Source organism: Pseudochaenichthys georgianus, chromosome 21 (assembly GCF_902827115.2).
Source record: "Pseudochaenichthys georgianus chromosome 21, fPseGeo1.2, whole genome shotgun sequence".
NCBI classification, from domain to species: Eukaryota; Metazoa; Chordata; class Actinopteri; order Perciformes; family Channichthyidae; genus Pseudochaenichthys; species Pseudochaenichthys georgianus.
The window spans coordinates 33298322-33321644 of NC_047523.1; the positions used below are offsets into that span (position 1 = coordinate 33298322).

Here is a 23323-nt window from a genome sequence, read left to right on the forward strand (position 1 = left end):
TGGAGGTCGTGGCGGCCTGTGGGCAGGAGCCAGGAGTAGGCCAAACTCCTGACATTACACATATGATACGATATGGTTGTGTATGGTAATGTATTTGATTGTATTGCATTGTATATTACCATTAAAGTGGATTATTGTTTAACGGTTAAGTGTATGCTCTGGATTTCCTTCATGTAAGATAACAGCTTGTGTAGGGACGCGGGGAGATTTGGAAATGCGGCCTAGTTATCTTTTATATCTCCTAACAGAAATTAAAAGGTACTTCACGAAATTGGTTTAGAATGTTTGTATTTCAACACAAAAAAGAAAACTCTTAATCACATTAACAGTAAAAATCTTGAAATTGTAGCTCTGACAACTACAGTATGTGTGCCTTTACTGTTGTATGAAGACAAGCTTGTCATCCGGTAAATGTTTCTAAAGCCCCGGGCTCGGTCGATGTTCTAATACTAACATTATTATTTTGTGCGAAGCTTGCAGTTCATGCAACATTATTAAAATCGTCATTAAACTGGGGGAAAAAATATGCTGGCTTTTAAGGAAAGTGGCACTTAGTTGAAGATATAACTAGAGATCATGTAACTGGCTGCAGCTTTAAGTGCCTTAGATCAGTGCATTAGATATTTTTCTTCAAGGTCAGCACATTTTTTCCATTCCTTTAAATTTAACAGGAAGCTGGACTTATCAGCAACCCATAGAATGTATTTAATAAGGTTATCATCACTGCTTTCATTGCACGTATACCCTTAAGTAATAGTGCTAAGCAGGTAACTAACCAACTGGCCTAAACACAAATGTATTTAGTTTTAAATTTAAACTTAGCTTAAATTAATCTCTGGATAATGTAAGATGGTTATGGTTACATCAGTGGCGAACCGTCAGGGCCTTCAAGGTATTCAGAGAATACCCTGGAACACTCAGATAAAACAAACAAAAAATCGATTTAATTATATAAATAAAATGTATATAAAATGAATAAATGAGAATGGTATCTGTGTTGTTGATCTGTAATATTACAGTGTTACGTTGATATGTTTGTCCTTCTCGGACCATGCACTACGCATTTCAGTGGTTTTGTGTTTGTGTTTTGGTTGCGTTTCCACTTGGCCTAGTTTTGGCCCAGGGCTACTTTTTCACCTTTTTTCTGGCCCGACTAAATCGTGGTTCTAGGGCCAGGAACAACCAGGCTGAGTCGGGCTGAGTATGCTAAACTAGAGAGAGAATCGCTGGCAAGGGGGCTACAACTACAACAAGATGAACATATTTGACCGTGATTTAATTGTAATACACGTTTCAAAATGATGCCGAAGTAACAACATACTGATACCGGTTAGTAAAAACCATGAATCAATGCTTTGACAAGTCTGCAGACAGACGGCAGGCGAAAACCCTTTAAAATGCGTGCTTTCTAAATGGAGCTTGGCTAAGCTAACGTTATATATGCTCCGACCGTCCACACTCAACAACGGCCTATACAGAATGCGACGAAGCAATTCATGCCGTTTTATTGTGTTTAACGTTGAAATGACAGGCGGGGGGTGTGTGTGTGTCTACAGAAGGTCCAGTTGTGATAGACACGGTTCGCCACTGGGTTACATTAGCAAAGTCAAGACTCATATACCATTTATATATAGTAAGATGTGTCGTAGGTCACATTAGGAAGCCTAGTTTTGTATTGAATTCAAAAGAACTGAATTTGAGACAGGAAATAAGGATGCAGGCATGATTGTCAGGTTGTTGTTTTCAGAAAGTCTGACAAGTTATCCTGGAGAAAAAAACATGAACAAATTATAACAAAAAGTTATATAACAAACTTTTTTACAGGCGTCAGATGTGTTACTTATTTACTGTTGAAAGTAGACTCACATTATTTGGGCTTTGGTTTCCATGGTGCAGTATACTCTCACCATCACAGATAAACTAATAAAACAAACAAAGAGTAACTCAGACAGGATTTTTACACCGAGAGGTAAAGGCAGAGGGAATAGTAAATACTGTCGGTATAAAGAAAAAAGAGATAGAATGAGAAACGCAATCAATAAACAGCTGTCCAAACAAATATATTCACACTTCTAAAGGTAATTATAATGGTGAGCAGTTGAGAGTCCTTCTTGTGAGGATTGATGGAGATTGACTTTTATTCATAAGGTTTTCTACCCACTTACACTGCATCCTTCTGGGCCCTTATCCAACACGCTCACATCATTATTTTCGAGGTGCCAGCTGTTGGAACTGAGTGTGGAAAATCACGTTTTTCTGCAATACCATGTAGAACAACTAAAGCTCACTTCACTTTTTACATTTGTGAAATATACAATCTTAATTTTGGAGGGTAGGATTTACTTTATTTTTATTTTGACTTTAATTAAAGATGGCCTATTAGGCTTTTTGGGGTAAACATGTCATAGTAGAAGCACTTAATACCAATATGATGTTGTAAATTAACATAATATAGCCCCTTTGAATTAGGTATCAACCTCAATGTATTTGAGTCAAAATACTAGTGACATTTCAACACAATTTTGACTTGTGAGTTGTTAGTGTAATTAAAAGCATTTTAGTTGCTGTTATAGATATAGGATCTGAAGCATACCTCATGTTTTAATTCCACCTGTGCTTTTCCTTTTGTGACAACTTAAAACTGTCGGTGGAATAAATAAAAATCTGCCTTTTTGGGCAAAGAATAGATTACATTTTTGATATTCTGAGTTGCAGTTTCTTCTTGAAAATAAAAATTCTAAGAGTTAAAACGTGAATCCATCTTGAATAATTCTCTTCTTCAGCTTCGCTCTGCTCGGATTATGTATCTTTAGAAAAGGTATTCACATTAAAGCCAATCCTTAATAACTGACAGTTATTACAATTTCTGTAAATAGTTTTTTATTGTGGGGGTGAATAAAAAATGCAACCAATGTTCAAACCATATGAGTGAGGAACAGTAATTGCGAGCTGGTTGTTGGATGGCTCCTCCAGCAGCAGATCTGTAAGGTAATAGCAGCACTCATATCAAATAACGATCCCACTGTCAGGCTTTTATTTATTTTTTACAGTGAATACATGCTTATGAGATATCAGACCCATGACCAGATCACTGATCCCCCACTGTGTGGTCACATGGCACCTTGTGACTGATCAAGTCAAAGTCAAATTCAACTTTATTGTCTCCAGTTTGTGACTCTCACAACCTCAAATCCAGTGCCTGGATACGGTTCCAGGTTCCTGCTGTGAGGACTGAGGCCGGGAAAAGGAGTCTTTTTATTATGGTCCTTGGTCTTGGAATGACCTTCAATCACGCCTCAAACTGATGGCACTTGTCTCAATAGCATGTTTTAAATTGAAGTTGTCTGAAGTCCTTACCACCAGCTGCTCATGCAGTAATAAGTAGTTCCTTTCTTACTGTCATAGTGTGCACAATGTCGTGACTGCTTTTTCGTCTTTTGTTTTCTTAGTTATATTCTCTGTATTTTATATGTTTGTGTTATGTGTTATGTGTAACGTTGCTGCCTTCTTGGCCAGGTCAGCATTGCAAATTAGATTTTGTCTAAATGCTTTTATCTGGTTAAATAAAGGTTAAATACAATTTAAATAAATAAATAAAAGACGTACAAAAGTGCATTTTGCATAGGTCCCCTTTAAGTTTTGACTATATTTCACAACATGACTCCAGAAGTTTAACACACACACACACACACACACACACACACACACACACACACACACACACACACACACACACACACACACACACACACACACACACACACACACACACACACACACACACACACACACACACACACACACACACACACACACACACACACACACACACACACACACACACACACACACACACACACACACACACACACACACACACACACACACACACACACACACACACACACACACACACATCGTGTTGGCCCCTGTCATAGCCATGTCCCGTGACATACAGTATATGGAGCCATGTCCCGTGACGTATGGAGCCTCCTTTATAGGATGCTGGGCGGCGGAGCAAAGCGCACTTTACGCAACACTCATCCTGCCGGAGTCTTCACTGTGATTACAATGCATCAAATAGTGGTGACTTGGAGGGAACAGACTGCCCCAATTTAGGAAAAAACTGCTACAATAAGATTGAGTCTTTTCATTTACTTTGAAGAATAGAGATGAATATCTTTGGCAAATGATTAAGGAGTCAGAAAAGGCTGAACGCTGAATGAAGATGAATACGGAGAAAGGGACGCGCGAAGCTTCACGGTAACAGGTGGACCTTTATTTTTTCATCTCTTTTTAGCCTTTGTGTCAGTTTTTTAACATCATTTTAGCAGCTGCATGCTCTCAGCAGCTGTAGAGGAATGTGAAAACATGAAGTGCTCAGGTTTTCATGTCCCGGAGGAAACACAGCAGAGAGAAAGACTTAAGAAGGAAGCTCTTAAACTTTAAACAAAGTCACCAACCCTCCTCCAAAACTGCCTCAGAGTGAGGACAAGCTCCGATGCATGGACAGCAGGATGTTTTCTGGTCAGGATGCTCTGAATTACAGCTTTAACCAGAGCGATGACATGGAGCTGGTGGACGAGCACGATGAAGCCAGAGGGAGGCTGTCTCCCTCCGGGTTCGTCGTGCTCTCCATGGTACTGGGCTTCATCATGACTTTTGGCATCCTCAACAACTTCGTCGTGCTGCTTTTGTTTTGCAAATTCAAGAAACTGCGGACGCCGGTGAACATGCTGCTGCTGAACATCAGCATCAGTGACATGCTGGTGTGTTTGTTCGGCACCACCCTCAGCTTCGCCTCCAGTATCCGGGGCAGGTGGCTGCTGGGGCGCAGCGGCTGCAGCTGGTACGGCTTCATCAACTCCTGCTTTGGTGAGTGCCATTTACTGATGCTCCCTGCTGATCCTTGAGTAGAAACACAGCTTCAACTGGTGTGTTTGGTAAACTGATTGTGGTTTGAGTTAAAGTTAACCTTTCGACATATCATTCAGAATCAGAATCATAATACCTGTATTAGTCCCACAGAGGGGAGATTTACATTGTTACAGCAGAAAAGAGCCAAAGACAGCTTAATGTAAGACGCATGCATAAAAAAACCATATCAACATAGTTTGAGTGTACATTTATGGGAGTCTTACAGTATGCGCTATGCTTACTTAAAAACACGTTTCTATCAGTATGTCATTGACAGTTGTTTTTTTCTATCTTGAATAATACTGAAGATCCTAAAAATATTTTTATTTTCATATTCTATGATATAGTTTATCATTTTATAAAGAGGACTTTTAATATATAACTGCATGCTTACATGTTTGTTTACATCTGTTAAGTGGCCAAAAACAAGCCAGGTTACTCATACAAAGTCGATCACAATAGCAATGTTTTGTGATGCCTCAGTTTTTGTATACTTAAATGACACTAACAATCACAAATACAACATTGGTTCTTATATCATCGGCTGTGACTGAGGGCTAGAATCAATCTAGACAGGTTTTTATGGTTTAATATTTTACGCATGCCTTCATACAGTAGCAAAAAATTCAATAAATTGTTTCTGTACAAATAAAAAAATAAACACTATATATTGTGATATAGTAGTCCACTTTTTGGGAAGACAATTATGAAAAGTAGAAATGACTGCTGCTAGTTTGCTTTTACTGAAACATTAACGGAAACTGGATATATCTTTTGACATCTATTTACACTGAGCTATACCTTTAAATGTCAAAAGATATATCCAGTTTCCGTTAATGTTTCAGTAAAAGCAAACTAGCAGCAGTCATTTCTGCTATATATAGATTGGTAATCACCAACCCCAACAAAGCATATACTTTGCTTTGTGTGATCATGAAATACATGTATGACTTCTCACAAGCCTCTTTTTAAAATAAACATTGTATATAAGATATTGGCAAAATGTCAACGTTGTGTGAGTTAACCTAATTGTGATGCTTTGTTGGGGTTGGTGATTACCACTCGTATTGTAATTAGAGAGGTGTACCTGAAATACGTTTCCCAAACGAATATTATTCCCTCTCACAGTAGTAGTCTAAAGGGGATTGGATGTGTTGATGTTCTCAGTAGAGCAGACCCTCTCTTTGCTGCACCATCTGTCTAATGACTTCACCGAGGGGACTCAAATGAAGCTGTAAATGCTTATTTGAGGAAATAATTGTCTTTTTTGTTGAAAGGGTAGAAAAGGGCGTGAGGGCGCGTTTGGTGTCAAGGTACAATGTGTGTGGACCTTTGTGTGAGAATTAAAAAATGATGCTGAATGTTCATAATGAGCGGTAGATTTTGCTGTCAAAAAAAGCTGTAGTCAGTGCTCTCTAGGGACAAAATATGTGGTGACATTGTTGCTGTTTTGCCATCAAAACCTAGTCCGGCACATCTGTACTGCAATCTCTTGTTGCTTAACGCCTATACACCACTATGCATCTAAGTGTGATCATGAAATACATGTATGACTTCTCTTCGCTTTGTTGGGGTTGGTGATTACCACTCTTATTGTAATTAGAGAGGTGTACCTGAAATACGTTTCCCAAACGTGATGAGAAAGCCAAAGAAAAATCTAAATCTTTTCTTAATATCATCAAATTCCGGAGAATGTATTTACTAACATCTATTTCCTGATATACACAAACACCATAGACCTCCAAAGTTGTCCAAAAACGATTGAAAACAAAGTCTTGTTATGAAAGATTCAGGTTTTCAGAAGAAACAAATTAGAAAGGAAGTTGGCAATTGTACTGATGCGTGATCAGTTTGAGGTGGATTAGTGCTGGCCTGGGCTTCAGTTGGATACAAGCTCTTACTGGCTTTTCAACATTAAGCATTTAAAGGCTTTTTTACAACCATAATTCACCGTTACAAATGGACTCCACGTTGTTCAATCTCATGCAGTCAATTGAGAAATTAACTATTCAGGCAAACACTGAATACTCCACTTGACTTGCACGCTTGTTGTTCTGAAGAAACTGTTCATTCCCAGGCTTGCTGTAAATACATAAATACATCACTCCAATCATTGAGCCCAATTACAGGGCTGGAAAATCAACTTGACTCCTCTCGTTACACCAAACACTGCAGGTATCTCTCCTGTCGACCTCCTAAAGGGTTACTCCTGGTTTGTCTCTTGGGAACCAATCTCCACTCGTCCATTTTGAATACATATTGTGCTTGGCAGAATTTTAAAAGTCATCCTCTGTGTTTCCACCCTCTGATCTCTACTTACTCTTCGCCTGCTGCGCACAGGTCTTGACTCATGGTGCTGAATGCTGGAGCTAGATATCAAGAGATAGATATCTTTATATATATACTGGCAATGAAACAACATAAAGAACATCAATCTTTTAACAAGACACTTGAGCGGGTACAAGTGCGAAACAAACAGTCATGTTTTCTATTTTAATTCTTATTTCTTCTTATTTTTCTATTAATGTGAACAAACTGCATACAGATAATCTCACCATGATATTCTGAGACATCATTTGGGTACTTTGTCTCGCATATTAGGTAACCATGCAAACATGCTGTGATGATTAATTATGGTTTTTGATTCTCATCAATCTCGCAGCATCGTTCACACTAAGTACTCCTATACTTGAATGAAGCGTAAACATTATGAACACATTGAACAGCATCCAGCACATTAACATCGTCAAGAACATCTCTCAGTGTTGTTGAAAGATCATTCAGACACCATCTGTTTTACATTTCTATTGATGCATGGCCACGCTTTAACAAGTCGAGGGCTTTGGTGAGACCACAAAGACTCTTCTTACGGAAATGCCGGATTTAAATTATTCATTTAATCTATAGATCTCCCTGCCACAATCTCCACCATCAGATGAGATAGCAGAGGAGCTGCTCCTCGAAGTCACTGCAGGAGCACTAACTCCCACATCATGTGTAATCGTGTCAGAACACACTTTGTTGCTCTGCTCAAGGCAAGTTAAAAGCAAGTTAAAAGATAAACGCTTTTTGAAGGTGACATTCATATTGCAGAGAGCACTGAAGACGTACAGTAAATCCCCCCGAGTCTTCTAAAGGTATTTTTACCCAAGAAACAGTCATGATGCAGGATGACTCATACTAGATACTCTTATTCCATCAATTTAGAAAAGTTCTTTAAAGATGGACAAGACTTTCATGAACTATAATCACACCATGAAAGTTATGATACAAAAACACGCAAACCAGATAATCCTACTGACCTGTCAATCAAAAGATAGGCACGGCCTAAAAGAAACACTGATTTATCGTGGAAAAAAACAACTGTTTTGAAGAAGATTTTAAAATAGCAATCAGGACTATAACCTTACCAATATGGTTTACTGACTGAGGTAATGAATCAAGGGAGAATAAGGAACATTTTCATAGACTTCTATACATCAGTTGCCTCCTGCTGGACATTAGAAGGAATGCAGCTTTAGGGCACTTCAGCAAAAGCTTTTTTTCAGGAACAGAGGTAAACCCCTTGAACTCTCCGCAGTTTTCACTCTCAGTTTTGTTTAAAAAAAAGTAATGGGGCATTGCCCACTAAGGATTTGTTCAAATACAACCAATGGATGTTCTCAATCAGATCATAGCATTTAAAAAAAACACTTCATACATTAGAGACATATTTCTCAACAGATGTTGTTTAGAATCCACACAGAGGAATCATTTCTAACGACCTATAGCCAGATTGAACATAACAAATAAAAATAGCAGTTGCTCCAAATGGCTGTGTGAATGTTTGCCTTTTTCTCTGTATGAGAATGGTTGAAGGCTAGCTTGAATATGTAAGGCCTTTCATCGGTTGTAAAGAATGGAACAGCACTATATCACATGCAGTCCATTTACCATTTAAAATGCATTGGTGTATGGGAGAATGAGTGGGAAATACTGGCAAGTGTTTGTATGGGAGTCAGACCACCTGCACCATATCTTTGAAAAAGCAGAAATAGGATTAGGGAGTGAGCAAATTGATAAGCTAGACAGTTATTTAATTGGGCGAGATAGAGCTAGATAATCAAAATGGTTTCATGGTGCTACGTATGTCAAATCCTATGATTATTATTTTTAATGAGACAACGTTTTTTTAGTATGGGAATGACAGTCCTATAAGGGAAGCACCTGTCAGCTGCTGCTGATAGGGCCCAAGACCAGGCTCAAAACCCGAGGGCAACGAGCCTTTGCAGCAGCTGGCCCTATAGGCTCTGGAACACTCTGCCCCTCCATGTGAGGTCGGCCCAGACCCTAGGTTGTTTTTAATCTACTCTTAAAACACACTTCTTCTCCCTGGCCTTTTAGTCAGAGCGAAGCACGACTCCTGACTTTTCCCTGTGTTTTTTATATATCTGTTGTAATTTATTGTCTTTTATTGTGATTGTAGTAATGTGTTTGTATGTGATTGTAGTATTTATTACATGTACAGCACTTCGGCCCGACCAAAAATCGCTTTTAAATGTGTTTTATAAATAAAGCTTTGATTTGATTTGAAGCACGATTTTTTTCTCACTATGGTTTTTCAGTTTTTTTCTCCATCCTTCAAATGTTGATATGATTACTACTGCAATGTCTCTTTTGCACCAAGACAAGCACTGTTTTCACCAGAGGAATATAATTAGGAGTTCAAGTAACCAAGGACCCTGATGAACCTTTATTTAACAAAACAAAAAGAACAAATCCAAGGCTGTCATCTCTTCCAGTAGTAACACAACATGTTATGTCATTGACCCCACACATTCAAAGTGCATTCAGATAGCATTGGCCTTTATACTCAAGGGTTATTTGTTCGGCTGCTCCTACGCTTAAAGGATAAATCTGGCTTTAATCCTTATTTTTCATATTGTTAACAAATCCCTTGAAAAGACAATAAGCAACATGCATTAGTCTGATATTTTATAATACTTCCTGACTCTGTTTGCAGCCCTTACGGCCAGCTGAGGACGTTAGTCAATAAAAACAGATCACAAATACAAGGCTTTTATTTTATGAAAAGATTAGGTCATTTCCTGAAACTGCTGGGAAATGTAAAGACATCAAGAAAAGGATTAATGGAATAAGCCTGGCCACATCAGACAAACAATACAGTTTAAAGTGACATTTAAAAAAATCTGTATATATTGTGTGTGCTACTGCTCTTCCCTACTGTACACAGACTGTGTGCATATTGTTCAAGAGGACATTTAATGCTCATTTTTGGATATTTATTTGTATTTAGTGTCTCTACTGTCACATATTTAATGCTTTAATTTTCCAAAAAGTATTTATTTGTCTCGTACTGCCTGTGCTGCAGCACCTCTTTCACCCTCTGTCTGAAACCAGCTTGGTTAGCTGGCTTAGAGATGTCCCGCCATTTAACCTATCACATACAATGTGTTCAAGCTCTAGCCAATAGATGCATGGGTGTCACATAGTGATATCACTAGTCCAATGGAGGCGCTTCGGGGGGGGGAAGCTATATTGTTATATAAACCTATAGAGGCGAAGTCACGCCCATCTACTTCCGGTCCATGGGACCTTATTTCGGAAAAATTATGTATTGAAGTCAATGGAGAGAGAAAAGTTATCTTTCGATCCCGTTTGGATTGTGCCATGAATTACACACATGATGTTTGTCAATCTTAAAAAAGAATTTCCATGTCAAAAAAGTCACAGTTTGTCGTAAAACTGTTGAAATATAAGACTATGAAAAATATGCAACTAGAAAGACTACAAATCCCAGAGTCCCGGTCCCGCATGCTGGCTCTCACGGAACCGACTAACTTCCCTTGTGTGTAAGTACAGCTCTCAACATGCCCAGACTTGGAGTGATTTTCACCTCTTTTCATACTTTTCGCCTCATTCTGAAAGAAAGAAGTGAAATGTTCCAACGTGACGGCCATTTTATTGTGTGGTGCGAGACGGGAGATGTAGTTCATTGAGCGGTTTCACACAAAAAAAGTGTTACTTCACAGTTTTACGACATTTCTTTTTTTTTGACTTGCAAAATTATCTTTTAAATAGACAAACATGTGTAATTCGTGGCACAATTCAAACGGGATCGAAAGATAATTTTTCTCTCTCCATTGACTTCAATGCATACTTTTTCCGAAATAAGGTCCCATGAAGGTCCACCGGAAAGGGAGGGACTTCGCCTCTCTAAATAACAATCCATAGGAAAAAAGCTCAATAGGGCCTCTTTAAGTTGGTGAATTTAGACAGATTTGTAACATCCCGTCATGTCTGCTAAATTGTTCATGTCATGTTAATCAGGTTCATGTTATTGTTTCACATTTAGTTCATAGCCCAGGTTAGATTTATGTTTAGTCAAGTCTTTTTGTTCACCCGTCTAGTCCTGTCATTGCACTTCCTGTTTTATTTTGTACTTACCTCTGGTCTCATTTCAGGTCCCCTTACTTCCTCCCTTTGTGTGTTTTCCCGCCATCGTCAGTGTCTGCCCCGCCCCTGATTGTTTCCACCTGTTCCCCCTTACCTCATGTATAAATAGTCCTGTCTCCCTTTGTCCTGTGCCATTTAGAGAGCCAGCTTGTCTCGCCAAGAGATTATTGTATTTTGTGACCATAGTCAAGTTTATTTAGTTTGTAATTTGCTTTGCATTACATTTCACTTTATACCTTTCCAAAGTAAAGACTATTTTGAACAAACTTTCTTTTGAGTCGTGCGTTTGAGTCCAAGTGTCTGTAAGGTTCCTAACAGAACGAACTGGCCAAAAAATGGACTCCGCCGACTCCGGTTCCTTCAAGGCCGATGTGTTAGCGCAGGATGCTAACCCTCCATGCTGAACAGCTGTCTTCCATCAACCAAGGAATGATTGGTCTCACGGATCGTCAGGATGAATTCCAATCAGCTGTAACCAACCAAGTAAATCACCTGGCACTTCAAATGCAGCAAGTTCTCTCACCCCTCAAAGCCGGTTCCTCTGCACCTACTCCAGCAATGCCAGGTCCACCGTCTGTTGCTGTTGTTTCGGATCACACCACCCCACCTGGATCGACGCTTCGCCTGGCTCCTCCGGAGAGGTTTTCCGGGGACTCTGGTAACTGTCGACCCTTTCTGGTACAGTGTGAACTACATTTTGCTCATAACCCTGCTGCCTTTGTTTCGGACCAAGCTAAGGTAGCTTTTATGTTGTCCCACATGTCTGGTAGAGCCGCTGCTTGGGCTACAGCCGAGTGGTCAAGAAACTCGCCCATATGTCAGTCACTGAACATGTTTACCCAGACTCTAAGCCGTGTGTTTGATCACTCATCACCTTCCAGAGAAGCCTCACGAGTCATTATGCAGATCAAACAGGGACAACGGAGAGTGACAGACTATGCAATAGATTTTCGTACTCTAGCAGCAGACAGTGGGTGGAACACCCCTGCTTTAATTGATGCCTTCATGAATGGTCTACAAGACTCTATAAAGGACCAGTTGGCACCCCATGAACTACCCACAGATCTTGATTCCATCATTGCCATGTCAATTCGCATTGATAACAGGCTTCATGAAAGGCAGAAGGAGAGAATCAGAACCAGTGCACGACCTCCGAGCCACATGGGGCACTCACCTGCCTTTCGACACCCATGGAGCTCCAGTCCACCTTCCTCAGCCTCGCCCAAGGAACCAGCGCCCTCGGCTGCACCGGAGGAACCCATGCAGCTGGTGAGCCAATTCTCTGCAACTGATTTCCCTCCACGTTCATTGACCATGGTAAATATTCAAGTGCGTGACCAAGACATTACTGATGGGACATTAGTCGATTCAGGTACCGACGAAAGTCTGATGGACTGGAGTTTGGCAAAGAGACTATGCATCAAGACTGTTCCGTTGACTTCCCCTGTTACTGCCAGTGCCTTAGATGGCAAGTTATTTAAAATAACCCATGTATCTGAACCTGTCCAAATAACCATTGACAATACACACATAGAGAAAATGAAATTCCAGTTATTTGACTCTGCACTACACCCCTTGATTTTGGGTTATCCATGGCTGATCAAACATAATCCGATCATTGACTGGCGATCAGGGAGGGTTAAGGACTGGGGCCCAGGCTGTAGGCTGACCAGTTCAGACCTTCCTAGGTTCTCCACAGAACCTGAAAAGGAACAAGACAAACACTCATAAGCCTGACTCCATTTCGGATTATCCCGACCTGACTAAAGTGTCCTTGTGTTACCAGGACTTAAAGGAAGCATTTAACAAAACTAGGGCCATGTCCCTACCTCCCCACGACCTTATGACTGTCCCATTAACCTGTTGGCTGGTTCTCAGATCCCTAAAAGGAGACTTTACTCTCTCTCTGCACCGGAAAGGGAGGCTATGAAGTCCTATATTGACTCCTCTCTAAAAACTGGACTCATCAGACCATCCTCCTCCCCAGCGGCCGCTGGGTTTTTCTTCATCGATAAGAAAGATGGTACCCTCCGTCCATGCATTGACTATAGTCCCCTTAATGAAATAACAGTTAAAAATAGATACCCACTCCCTCTCATGTCTTCAGCCTTTGAACTTTTGCAGGATGCAAAACTATTCACCAAACTGGACTTGAGAAACTCTTACCATCTCATTAGGATACGAGAGGGGGATGAGTGGAAGACCGGTTTTAACACTCCCAGTGGTCACTACGAGTACCTAGTCATGCCATTTGGATTATGCAATGCTCCTGCAGTTTTTCAGTCATTTGTCAACGATGTGCTGAGGGATTATCTCAACAAGTTTGTATTCGTTTATCTCGATGACATCTTGATCTTCTCACCCGATGAGGAGACCCACACCCATCATGTCCGCCAGGTACTGCAAAGCCTGATGGAGAATCAACTCTACTGCAAGGCTGAAAAGTGTGAGTTTCACGTCAAGACCGTCTCCTTCCTGGGGTACATCATCTCGGCCAATCAAATCCAGATGGATCCAGAGAAGGTCAGTGCAGTGGCCAATTGGCCATCTCCCACCAACAGGAAAAAGGTGCAACAATTGTTAGGCTTTTCAAACTTCTACAGGAGGTTTATAAGAAACTTTAGTGGCATTGCAGCACCTTTACATGCTTTAACCTCTCCCCATGTCATGTTCAAGTGGAATATACAGGCGGATGAAGCTTTCCAGAAGCTCAAGAAACTGTTCACGACTGCCCCAATCATCACAGTGGCCGACCCACGGAGACAATTTATCGTGGAGGTGGATGCCTCCAACGATGGCATTGGGGCGGTGCTGTCCCAAAGATCTGTCCAGGACAACAAGCTACACCCATGTGCGTTCCTTTCACGTAAGTTGACAACTGCAGAAAGGAACTATGATGTGGGGAATAAGGAGCTTTTAGCAGTTAAAACAGCTTTGGAGGAATGGCGTCATTGGTTGGAGGGGGCTGAGCAACCATTTCTAGTTTGGACTGACCATAAAAACCTGGAATACATTAAGAACTCCAAAAGACTGAACTCACGCCAGGCTAGATGGTCATTGTTTTTTAATCGGTTTCATTTTGTATTGTCATACAGACCAGGCACACAGAATGTTAAACCTGATGTATTGTCACGTTTGTACGATCCTGAACCTGTTGCCAAAGAGCCCGAGAGCATCCTTCCACCTAACCGTGTGGTTGGAGCAGTTTCATGGCCAATAGAATCAGTGGTGAAGCAGGCAAATGGTGAGACCCCGGCACCTAGGGGTTGCCCACGAAATAGGTTGTTTGTCCCTGTTTCCGTTCGATCACAGGTAAAACACTGGGCTCACACGTCTATGCTCACCTGTCATCCTGGAGTGAAACGCACAACCTTCATGATCAAGCAACGTTTCTGGTGGCAGGCTATGAGGAAGCAGGTGGCAGAATATGTTGCGGCCTGCACTGTCTGTGCCAGGAACAAGACTTCCACTGAAGCACAGATGGGGTTGCTGCAGCCACTTCCTGTTCCTCATCGGCCATGGTCCCACATCTCGATGGACTTTGTCACCGGACTACCGATATCGGAAGGTAACACCACCGTCTTGACGGTGGTGGACAGATTTAGTAAATGGCACATTTTATTGCACTATCCAAGCTTCCCTCTGCCAAGGAAACGGCAGAGGTCATGTTACATCATCTCTTTCGCATTCATGGTTTTCCCAGGGACGTTGTGTCAGACCGGGGCCCACAGTTCATTTCCGGTTTCTGGAAGGAGTTCTGCCATCTCCTTGGAGCCACCGTGAGTCTTTCCTCAGGATATCACCCCCAGTCGAATGGCCAGTCAGAGCGCATTAACCAGGAGCTAGAGACCTGTTTGCGCTGCCTGGCCTCCCAGAAGCAGGCATCCTGGAGCAAGCACCTGATGTGGGTGGAGTACGCCCACAACACGCTGCCCACTTCCGCAACAGGACTCACACCGTTCCAGTGTGTGCACGGCTACCAACCATCTCTGTTCCCTGCCAATGAGGCAGAGGTCACGGTCCCATCAGCTCACGCTATGGTTCGTCGGTTCCGCCGGATCTGGGCCGGTGCTCGTCGGGCTCTCTTGCGCAGTGCCAGCCGGATGAAGGAGGTGGTGGATCGACGCCGGAGTCCTGCTCCACCGTATCGGCCTGGACAAAGAGTTTGGTTAGCTACCAAGAACTTACCCCTCCACGTCATGTCGAGAAAGCTAACGCCAAGGTTTGTTGGTCCATTCCCGATATCGAAGATCATAAACCCGGTGTCTGTGCAGTTACGTCTACCCAGGTCATTAAAGGTCCATCCAACGTTTCATGTCCGCAAGATCAAGCCGGTCAGGGAGAGCTCATTGGTATCCGCCTCTAAACCCCCTCCACCCCCCCAGATGGTAGAAGGAGGCCCCGTCTACGCTGTAAAGAGACTGCTGGCAGTTCGTAAGCGAGGGCGAGGAAGACAGTTCCTTGTGGACTGGGATGGGTACGGTCTAGAAGAGAGAGCATGGATCCCAGCGAGTTTCGTTGTTGATCCGGCCATGATTAAAGATTTTCATCGGGATCACCCAGAAGTTCCTGGGACGTCAGGAGCCGTCCCTAGAGGGGGGGGGGGGGGGGGTACCGTAACATCCCTTCATGTCTGCTAAATTGTTCATGTCATGTTAATCAGGTTCATGTTATTGTTTCACGTTTAGTTCATTCATAGCCCAGGTTAGATTTATGTTTAGTCAAGTCTTTTTGTTCACCCGTCTAGTCCTGTCATTGCACTTCCTGTTTTAATTTGTACTTACCTCTGGTCTCATTTCAGGTCCCCTTACTTCCTCCCTTTGTGTGTTTTCCCGCCATCGTCAGTGTCTGCCCCGCCCCTGATTGTTTCCACCTGTTCCCCCTTACCTCATGTATAAATAGTCCTGTCTTCCTTTGTCCTGTGCCAGTTCGTCTTGTGCCTTGTGCCATTTAGAGAGCCAGCTTGTCTCGCCAAGAGATTATTGTATTTTGTTTATTTAGTTTGTAATTTGCTTTGCTACGTTTTGCCTCTTATGAGTGATTTTTTTGTTTGAACTTTATACTTTTCCAAAGTAAAGACTATTTTGAACAAACTTTCTTTTGAGTTGTGCGTTTGAGTCAAAGTGTCTGTAAGGTTCCTAACAAGATTAACAAACAATCCAATTCCTTTACCTACATTGGAATATGAGCAGCATGGCCACATCAGCGTGATTACACAAAGTGCTGCCCTCTGACTCAAAAAGTATTTTTCCCTCAGGCTGATCACACGGGAGACGTCGGTTCAGTGATGAAAGAGATGGAAAGGTTAGCCTGAGATTACAGAGTGACTGAGTAGGCCTACAAGACCTCATCCATTACATCTGGGTTTGTCTGATGAAAGACCAAGGAAGATCACAGTTACCAAGTCGTAATTCTGATGTGGAAGAAATTATATTTAAGTGCAGGAACGAAGAAAATGTGCATTTCTTTGATGTTATGCACTCATACACCGTTACTGTTGAATAAAATAAATTCCACCAGAGATACACAAGCTGTCTTGTTAGTGGTCTGCATGGATAGTGCAGTATGGTGACATTTATTCTGTATAGAAGTCTCTGCAAAGGTGATTCTTACTCAGGCGTCACATTGCCTCTCCTACACCCTTTGATGTCACATACATTCTGGCAGTAACAATGTGAAATGTAGGATTTCTGGCGGCTCACTTCAATAAGGTTTGAACAGCAGGTGGTCATCTGATGTGTGGAGATTGCATGCTCGCTGAATGCATTTCCAAGGTATTTCTGTGAGTTTCCAGTAATCACATTGGAACACGTTGGAATGGGCACAAAGGTTTGAATGTATTCATTCAGTCTATCTTGTGCAGTAGTGGAAAAAGTAGCAATACATAATGGAGTTGGAAGAAGTACTCAGTTTCTTTTAAAGAGATACTATGGTCTTAAGAAAACATGCAAAACTATTTTACTTAATAATAGTTACAGAAATAAATCGGCCAAAATGTGCACAATGGCTCATTTCACCCATACACACAATACTATATTTTGATCTAATTTTATATGATCCTGTTTTTATCACTAACAAATACATGTCAGGGTATTTTAATGTTGCAGTTGTTCAACGTGAAGCCTATCCTAGATGCTTTTTTAAACACGTGGACTTGTATATTGGTAGCACAGTACTGAATCTACTGAATAGAACAATATTTGCTCGGAAATTAAGTGGAGTAGAAGTATATGGAGCATAAAATGGAAAATACTCTAACACATATGTCAAAATAGAACTTAAATATGGTACTTGAGTAAATGTACTTTGTTACTTTTCACCACTACTTAATTGTAAAAATACTCGTAAACTTGTAAAAAGCTAAATTCCAAGAGTATTGGCATCAAAATATACCCAAGTACCAAAAGTAAAAGTACATGACCCATTTTATATGGGCTATAACATGTACTTTTCTATACTTCTGCTGGTTTTAGGTATACTTATTATTATTCTAAGTTTTAGGTATTAGTTTATTTAAATGTTGTGTTAGCTAATAATCTATAAAGAAACTAAAGCTTACAAATAAATGTAGTTAATTAAGAAGTACAACATGGCTTCTAAAATGTAGTGGAATGAAACTGCAAAATAGCATTACATGGAAATACAAGTATCTCAACATTGTACAACACTTGATTAGACATACTTCATGATATTCTACTACTGATCTTAAGTTTGTCTTTTTAAGTCTACAGACCTGCCAAGCAATAAACTGGAGGGCTTCATGTTCTTCTCAAGACATACCAGAGGTCATGCCCCATTCCTTGAATGCCAGATGGTGATACGATGTAATTGAACTGTGAGCTACAGGTGCGTGAGACTCCTCTGGACGTCCAATATAAGAGAGGGGGAGGGGGGCGATTACTAGTCTCTGCTTGTTTTATGATCATGATGCCATGACACGGCAAGATGAAAAGAATGAGAAAGGTCAAGAGCTCCAGAGAGGAGAAGCAGATTGGTAACAGCCGTGTCGGGTTAATGTTGAACAGATCAAGACCTTTCCGGGAGCATAAATCCTCTTTAATTTGAATGTAGCTGCTTTAAATAATATTTATATTATGTTCTGAGTGGTATATAATGCACAACAAATCCCACAGTATCATAAGGCGACGGCTGATCCATAACAATGTGTGGAAAGCAGTGACATGAAGTCTGACCCACCAGATGTAGACTGTGAGAGGCAGGAGATTTGCTCTTAAACCACCCGTTCAAGTATTATAGAACCGGTGATGTCATGAATGTATTTATTCACATACCTGCAGATGTATTACATAGTTTTACTGGAGGATTGCACTAAAGGACACAACAGAGAACTCAGACCGCGTAGCACTTGTATGTAGAGTGGTGAAGGAAGGAAGGAAGGAAGTGCAAAAACATGGTTTCCTTGTCTCCATTTTTTTTTATGTGTTTGTGGTTAGAAGCCTGAAATAGGGTCTATGGTTAAAACAAGCTTACAAGATTTGTAGATTTTGTTCCACAACATAAAATACATTAGTAAATACCCCGCTGGCGAATGTGAGAAGCTTCTGACCGTCATAAAAACGGCGACTAAAGTGACTAAATCAGACCACATAATGTCATCATGCCGAACATTAGCCGCCTTTAGCTTAGCGGTGGTGATGCACAGCCATGTGACTGTGATGTAATTTTTGTATAGCCTAACGTCGGCTTTTTACTTCTGCCGAGTGCATTTACGCTTAAACAATCACAAAGTGATGTTAACATGTGGAGATTATCCTGCTTCAAGTTGGCCACAAAGCTTATTTTCTGCAATATTCCCACATCCAATGATTTTTGTCGAGGGAACCGTTTGAATGCTAACTTCTTGGTTGTCCTACACCACTCTAAAGCATGACAAAGACATGGCAACATCCAAGGACGTCATGGTTACTACTTTGTTGATTAGGAGACAGCAGGTTTAAGTAAGCCCCTAAATCTACCACTAAATACTGCTCACTGATGTTCATGTTCAAAGTGCGTACGGTTTATTTCTGATATCATGTACAACAGAAAACACTGAACAGACACAGGATAAGCAGCCATGTGCAAAAAAAAAGTTAAAAGCCAGTTTATCTCCAGCTTAAGCCATTGCCGGGAACATCAGGTGCATTATCCTCTCTTTTTTTCTATCTGCATGTGACTGTTTTGCAAAAACGTTTTTGCTGAATCTTCCGTTAAGAACCCAAGACAATTGAGATTTTTTGAAAGATATACTTGCTGAATAGTTTTTTCTCCCTACCGGAATGATAAGAGGTGAAGTCAGACATTTCTCCAGCCCTGTGGAGAATAAAATAGATCTGGCTTTGACTAAAAAGCCTAAGAAGTGGTAAGCAGCCCCTGATAAAGGAAGCAGAATAAATATGTTGAACAATTCATGTGTTTCAAGGTAGAGGTAGAGACTTTCAAGGACATTCACATATTCAAAACACAGCAACACTGAAGGAAGTGCTGAACCAAATGTAATGAGCTACTCAGTGACTCAGTATTAAGTGGAGTGGCAGTAAAGGCCTCAGTATGCCTCAAATTAAGTTGGCGTGAGGAGAGTGGATGAGTTCATTATTGAGTCACCCGGTGTGATAATCCTATCATCCAATGCCCTGCTCAGACCTCGCATTATCCTGAGTCTTTGTTATCTGATGGACAGCTCTAGTTGTAAGTGCATGCAAGACATATACAGCAAGATCCTTTTAATCAGACCTCATTTAGTGGAGGTCTGTACATGGCCCGGGTGTTTTAGCACCGTGTATGCTAATGTGGCCACAATTAAGGTAAGCCTACCCAGCTAGCGGGGAACGTTCTCACAACTTTGGCTAACATTACCTACAGGTTCTAATAATGTTTTAACGAAACGTTTTAATCTGATGTTCTGACGTTTTTAGGATGTTTATTATTTCAAATAATGTTCCTCTAAGGTTTAAGGTTATCTAAGACATAACGTTTTAACTGCAACATTCAGAGGACGCTTTGAGGATGTTATTGAGGCCTGAGATGACAGAACGTTTTTTTATAAAATGTTCCTTTTATGTGATCGAACGTTTTGCCTGCAACATTCTAAGGATGTGTTTTGGACGTTGTTGGGTAACACATTAAAGATGTTCTTTATAAAACGTTCCCTCAATGTTACATGATAACAAAAGAAGAACATTTTCAAAGCAACATTCGGATAATGTTTTCAGGATGTTATTCTTTTTTCGTAACACGTTCCTGTGATGGCAAATATTAACACGGTCATGGTCAGATTTATTTCTAGAGCGCTTTAAAAAACAAACTGGTTGTATTTGTTTGAAAAGGATGTTTTAAAAAATTGGATGTAATTCATGATAAGCTGTAAGCAGATATTACACGTTTGTTTGTTCATTATTCTAGGAATGTTTACAGCGGGACGTTTTATTTTGGTTCCCAGAATGTTCTTCTGAAAGGTAGGATAACGTTCTCTGATAACTTTCTTAAGATGTATGAGCGCATTGAGACAATGAGTAGGACGTATACAAACGAATTTGCATGCCAATATTCACTCACATGCACTTATAATCACACTAAGGTATGTAGGCCCACGGTATTCATAATCTCATGTGTGTAAAATATCAGAAAATAATCACACTTTTTTCTGACTATAAAGCTTGTCTCGTATGTAGGTTCTAACTGTTAGATAAGCTATCTGGCCGTGAGGGCAGCGTATAAACACTGTCCGCTGTTTATGCATATTGGATAAAAATCGTTATTGCACCCTTTAGATTTGAGACCGACAGACATAGAAGACCTAAGGTTACCTACTGTAACCCAGCTTCTATGAGTAAATGGCGCAGCCCTCTAAGGCTATCGCTATTGGGTAATCCCTCTGCGCCCCCGCGCAGCACTGAAAACTTGTAGTCCACGCCCACCCGCTAGGTGGGCCCCACCCTCAGGCCTCCTTCCGGTATAAATAGGAAGGTGGCCCGGCAATCTGCTCCCATACAAAATAACTTTTCTTCAGCTATTCGTAGAGCCAGTGGGGCCCAGCGCTTAGAGGGCTGCGCCATTACTCGTAGAAGCTGGGTTACAGTAGGTAACCTCAGGTCTATTTAGTTTATGGCTTCGCCCTCTAAGGCTATCGCTATTGGGTTAAGGGCGAAGCATGATGTAGTCTGCGCCCCACTGGGTCCGCCCGGCACTAGAAGCACAGACACACCTGCTCAATAACACCCCCTGCCTGTTGTGCCATGCGTAATGGCGCATCACCGTCCCTGGAACATAGCAAAACATGCCTATCTTCCCGACGGGGTGAAGGCTGGGAACAATACCTACCGGCCGCTGTGAGAAAGTAGAGACGAAGGTCCCACCTTATCCTGCGATCATAGAGGGGGAACAGCAGCTCTCTGTGTGTCACACAGGTAGGAGAGCGCTCAGCTGGATCCCTGACGTCACTCACTCTGACCAGGCACTCCGTACAAAGTGTGTCAGAGGAAAAAGGAACATCCCTCCTATGAGAGGGAAAAAGTGCCGCTCTCCTCGTGCCGAGAGGCAGGAGAGAGGTGCACATCTGGCTCCCTGACGTCACTCACTCCGACAGGACACCCAGTACAGGGTGTGTCAGAGAGGAAAGGGAGACATCCCTGAAATACAAATGAATAAATGAACAGGGGGAAGACCAAGATGCAGCAGTGCAAAATCTTCCACTGACATTCCTCCGTGCGAAGCCGTGGAGGAGGACATTCCTCTGGTGGAGTGCGCATTGATGTTCTCCGCGGGCTCCACCCCAGAGGAGACATATGCCTGCGACACAGCCTCACACAGCCAGTGTGACAGCCGTTGTGCGGACAGAGGTTGCCCGATCGAGCGCTCTCTATAGTGCACAACCAGGCGCTGAGAACGGCGCCAGGCCGCCGTGCGCGCCACATAGCAGGACAGCGCGCGCCCAGGACAGAGGAGATGAGACGTGGCTTCTTCCTCTGACCTGTAAGGAGGGGGGAAGAAACCATCCAAAGTGATCCCTCTCGACTCTAAAAGTGTTGTGATGACCTTAGGCATGAAGCCGGGTTAGGGCGTAAAACAGCTGAACTGCCATCTCCTTGGATCCGGAGACCTGACGGAGCCACAGAGAGAGCAGACAAATCACTCACCCTTTTCTCTGATAGAGCCAAAAGCAGTACTACTTTGGCTGAATACAGTTTAAGGGGAACCTGATCAGGTTCAAATGGGGCTTTGCTTCAGTGCGCGCAACACCAAAGCCAAATCCCACTGAGGCGCCAGTGTGCGTGACACAGGTCTGAGTCTCCATACTCCTCGCATACAACGGCTGCTGCGTTCTGCGAGCCCCTCTGTTAATTTCGCCGGGAATATACATTGCTCTGATGGAGAGCAACGTGTGTGCACGCCCAAAACAGCAGCCGCCTGGCTGCGTTCAGAAGCTGCGCAGATCGTACTCCTCCCTAGCGATTGAGGTAGGCTGCTTCCATAGCCGTGGCCTGTTGTCTGTGCAAATCAACACATGTTTGATTGTACAGCAACGGGGCGACTCATAGAAAAATAGCGGGGTTAAAAACCGCGCAAGACACTGTTCCTGGGATGACAGGAGTGTTTCTTGTATCCCATGGAACTGCTGGGGGGAGAGGCTTCTCTGTGATGTGCCGTAATGGTCGTCATGGTGACGAGCCACGCCATCGCCGCCGCTGCCCGTGAGGCAAAAGGGCTGCGAGGGAGTTTCCACACGCTGCATTTCACTCCGTCTCTCATCATGAGGTGCGTACATGCCCAGAGGATGAGAGGTGTGTGGATGCTGTCCACACGAGGCGTTATAACGGTGCTTGTGGATTTATTATGACCGTGTGGAGGAGACATCTGGGACAGAGGAATGCCGCGAGCTCTGCAGTTTATAAACCAATAGGTTAAAACAGCAGGCTTCTGCAGCGAATGAACCACCTCTGGAGACTCCACC

General features: G+C 42.1%; 1 protein-coding gene across 1 annotated transcript in view; it reads left to right on the forward strand.

The window, feature by feature from the left end:
• Positions 1-4045: 4045 nt before the first annotated feature.
• tmtops2b (teleost multiple tissue opsin 2b) overlaps positions 4046-23323 on the forward strand; it is a 42351-nt gene continuing 23073 nt past the window's right edge. The window contains exon 1 of the mRNA XM_034110483.2: positions 4046-4875. Within this exon, the coding sequence (XP_033966374.1) occupies positions 4506-4875 (370 nt within the window). The 5' untranslated portion in view covers positions 4046-4505. The remainder of the gene's footprint in view (positions 4876-23323) is intronic.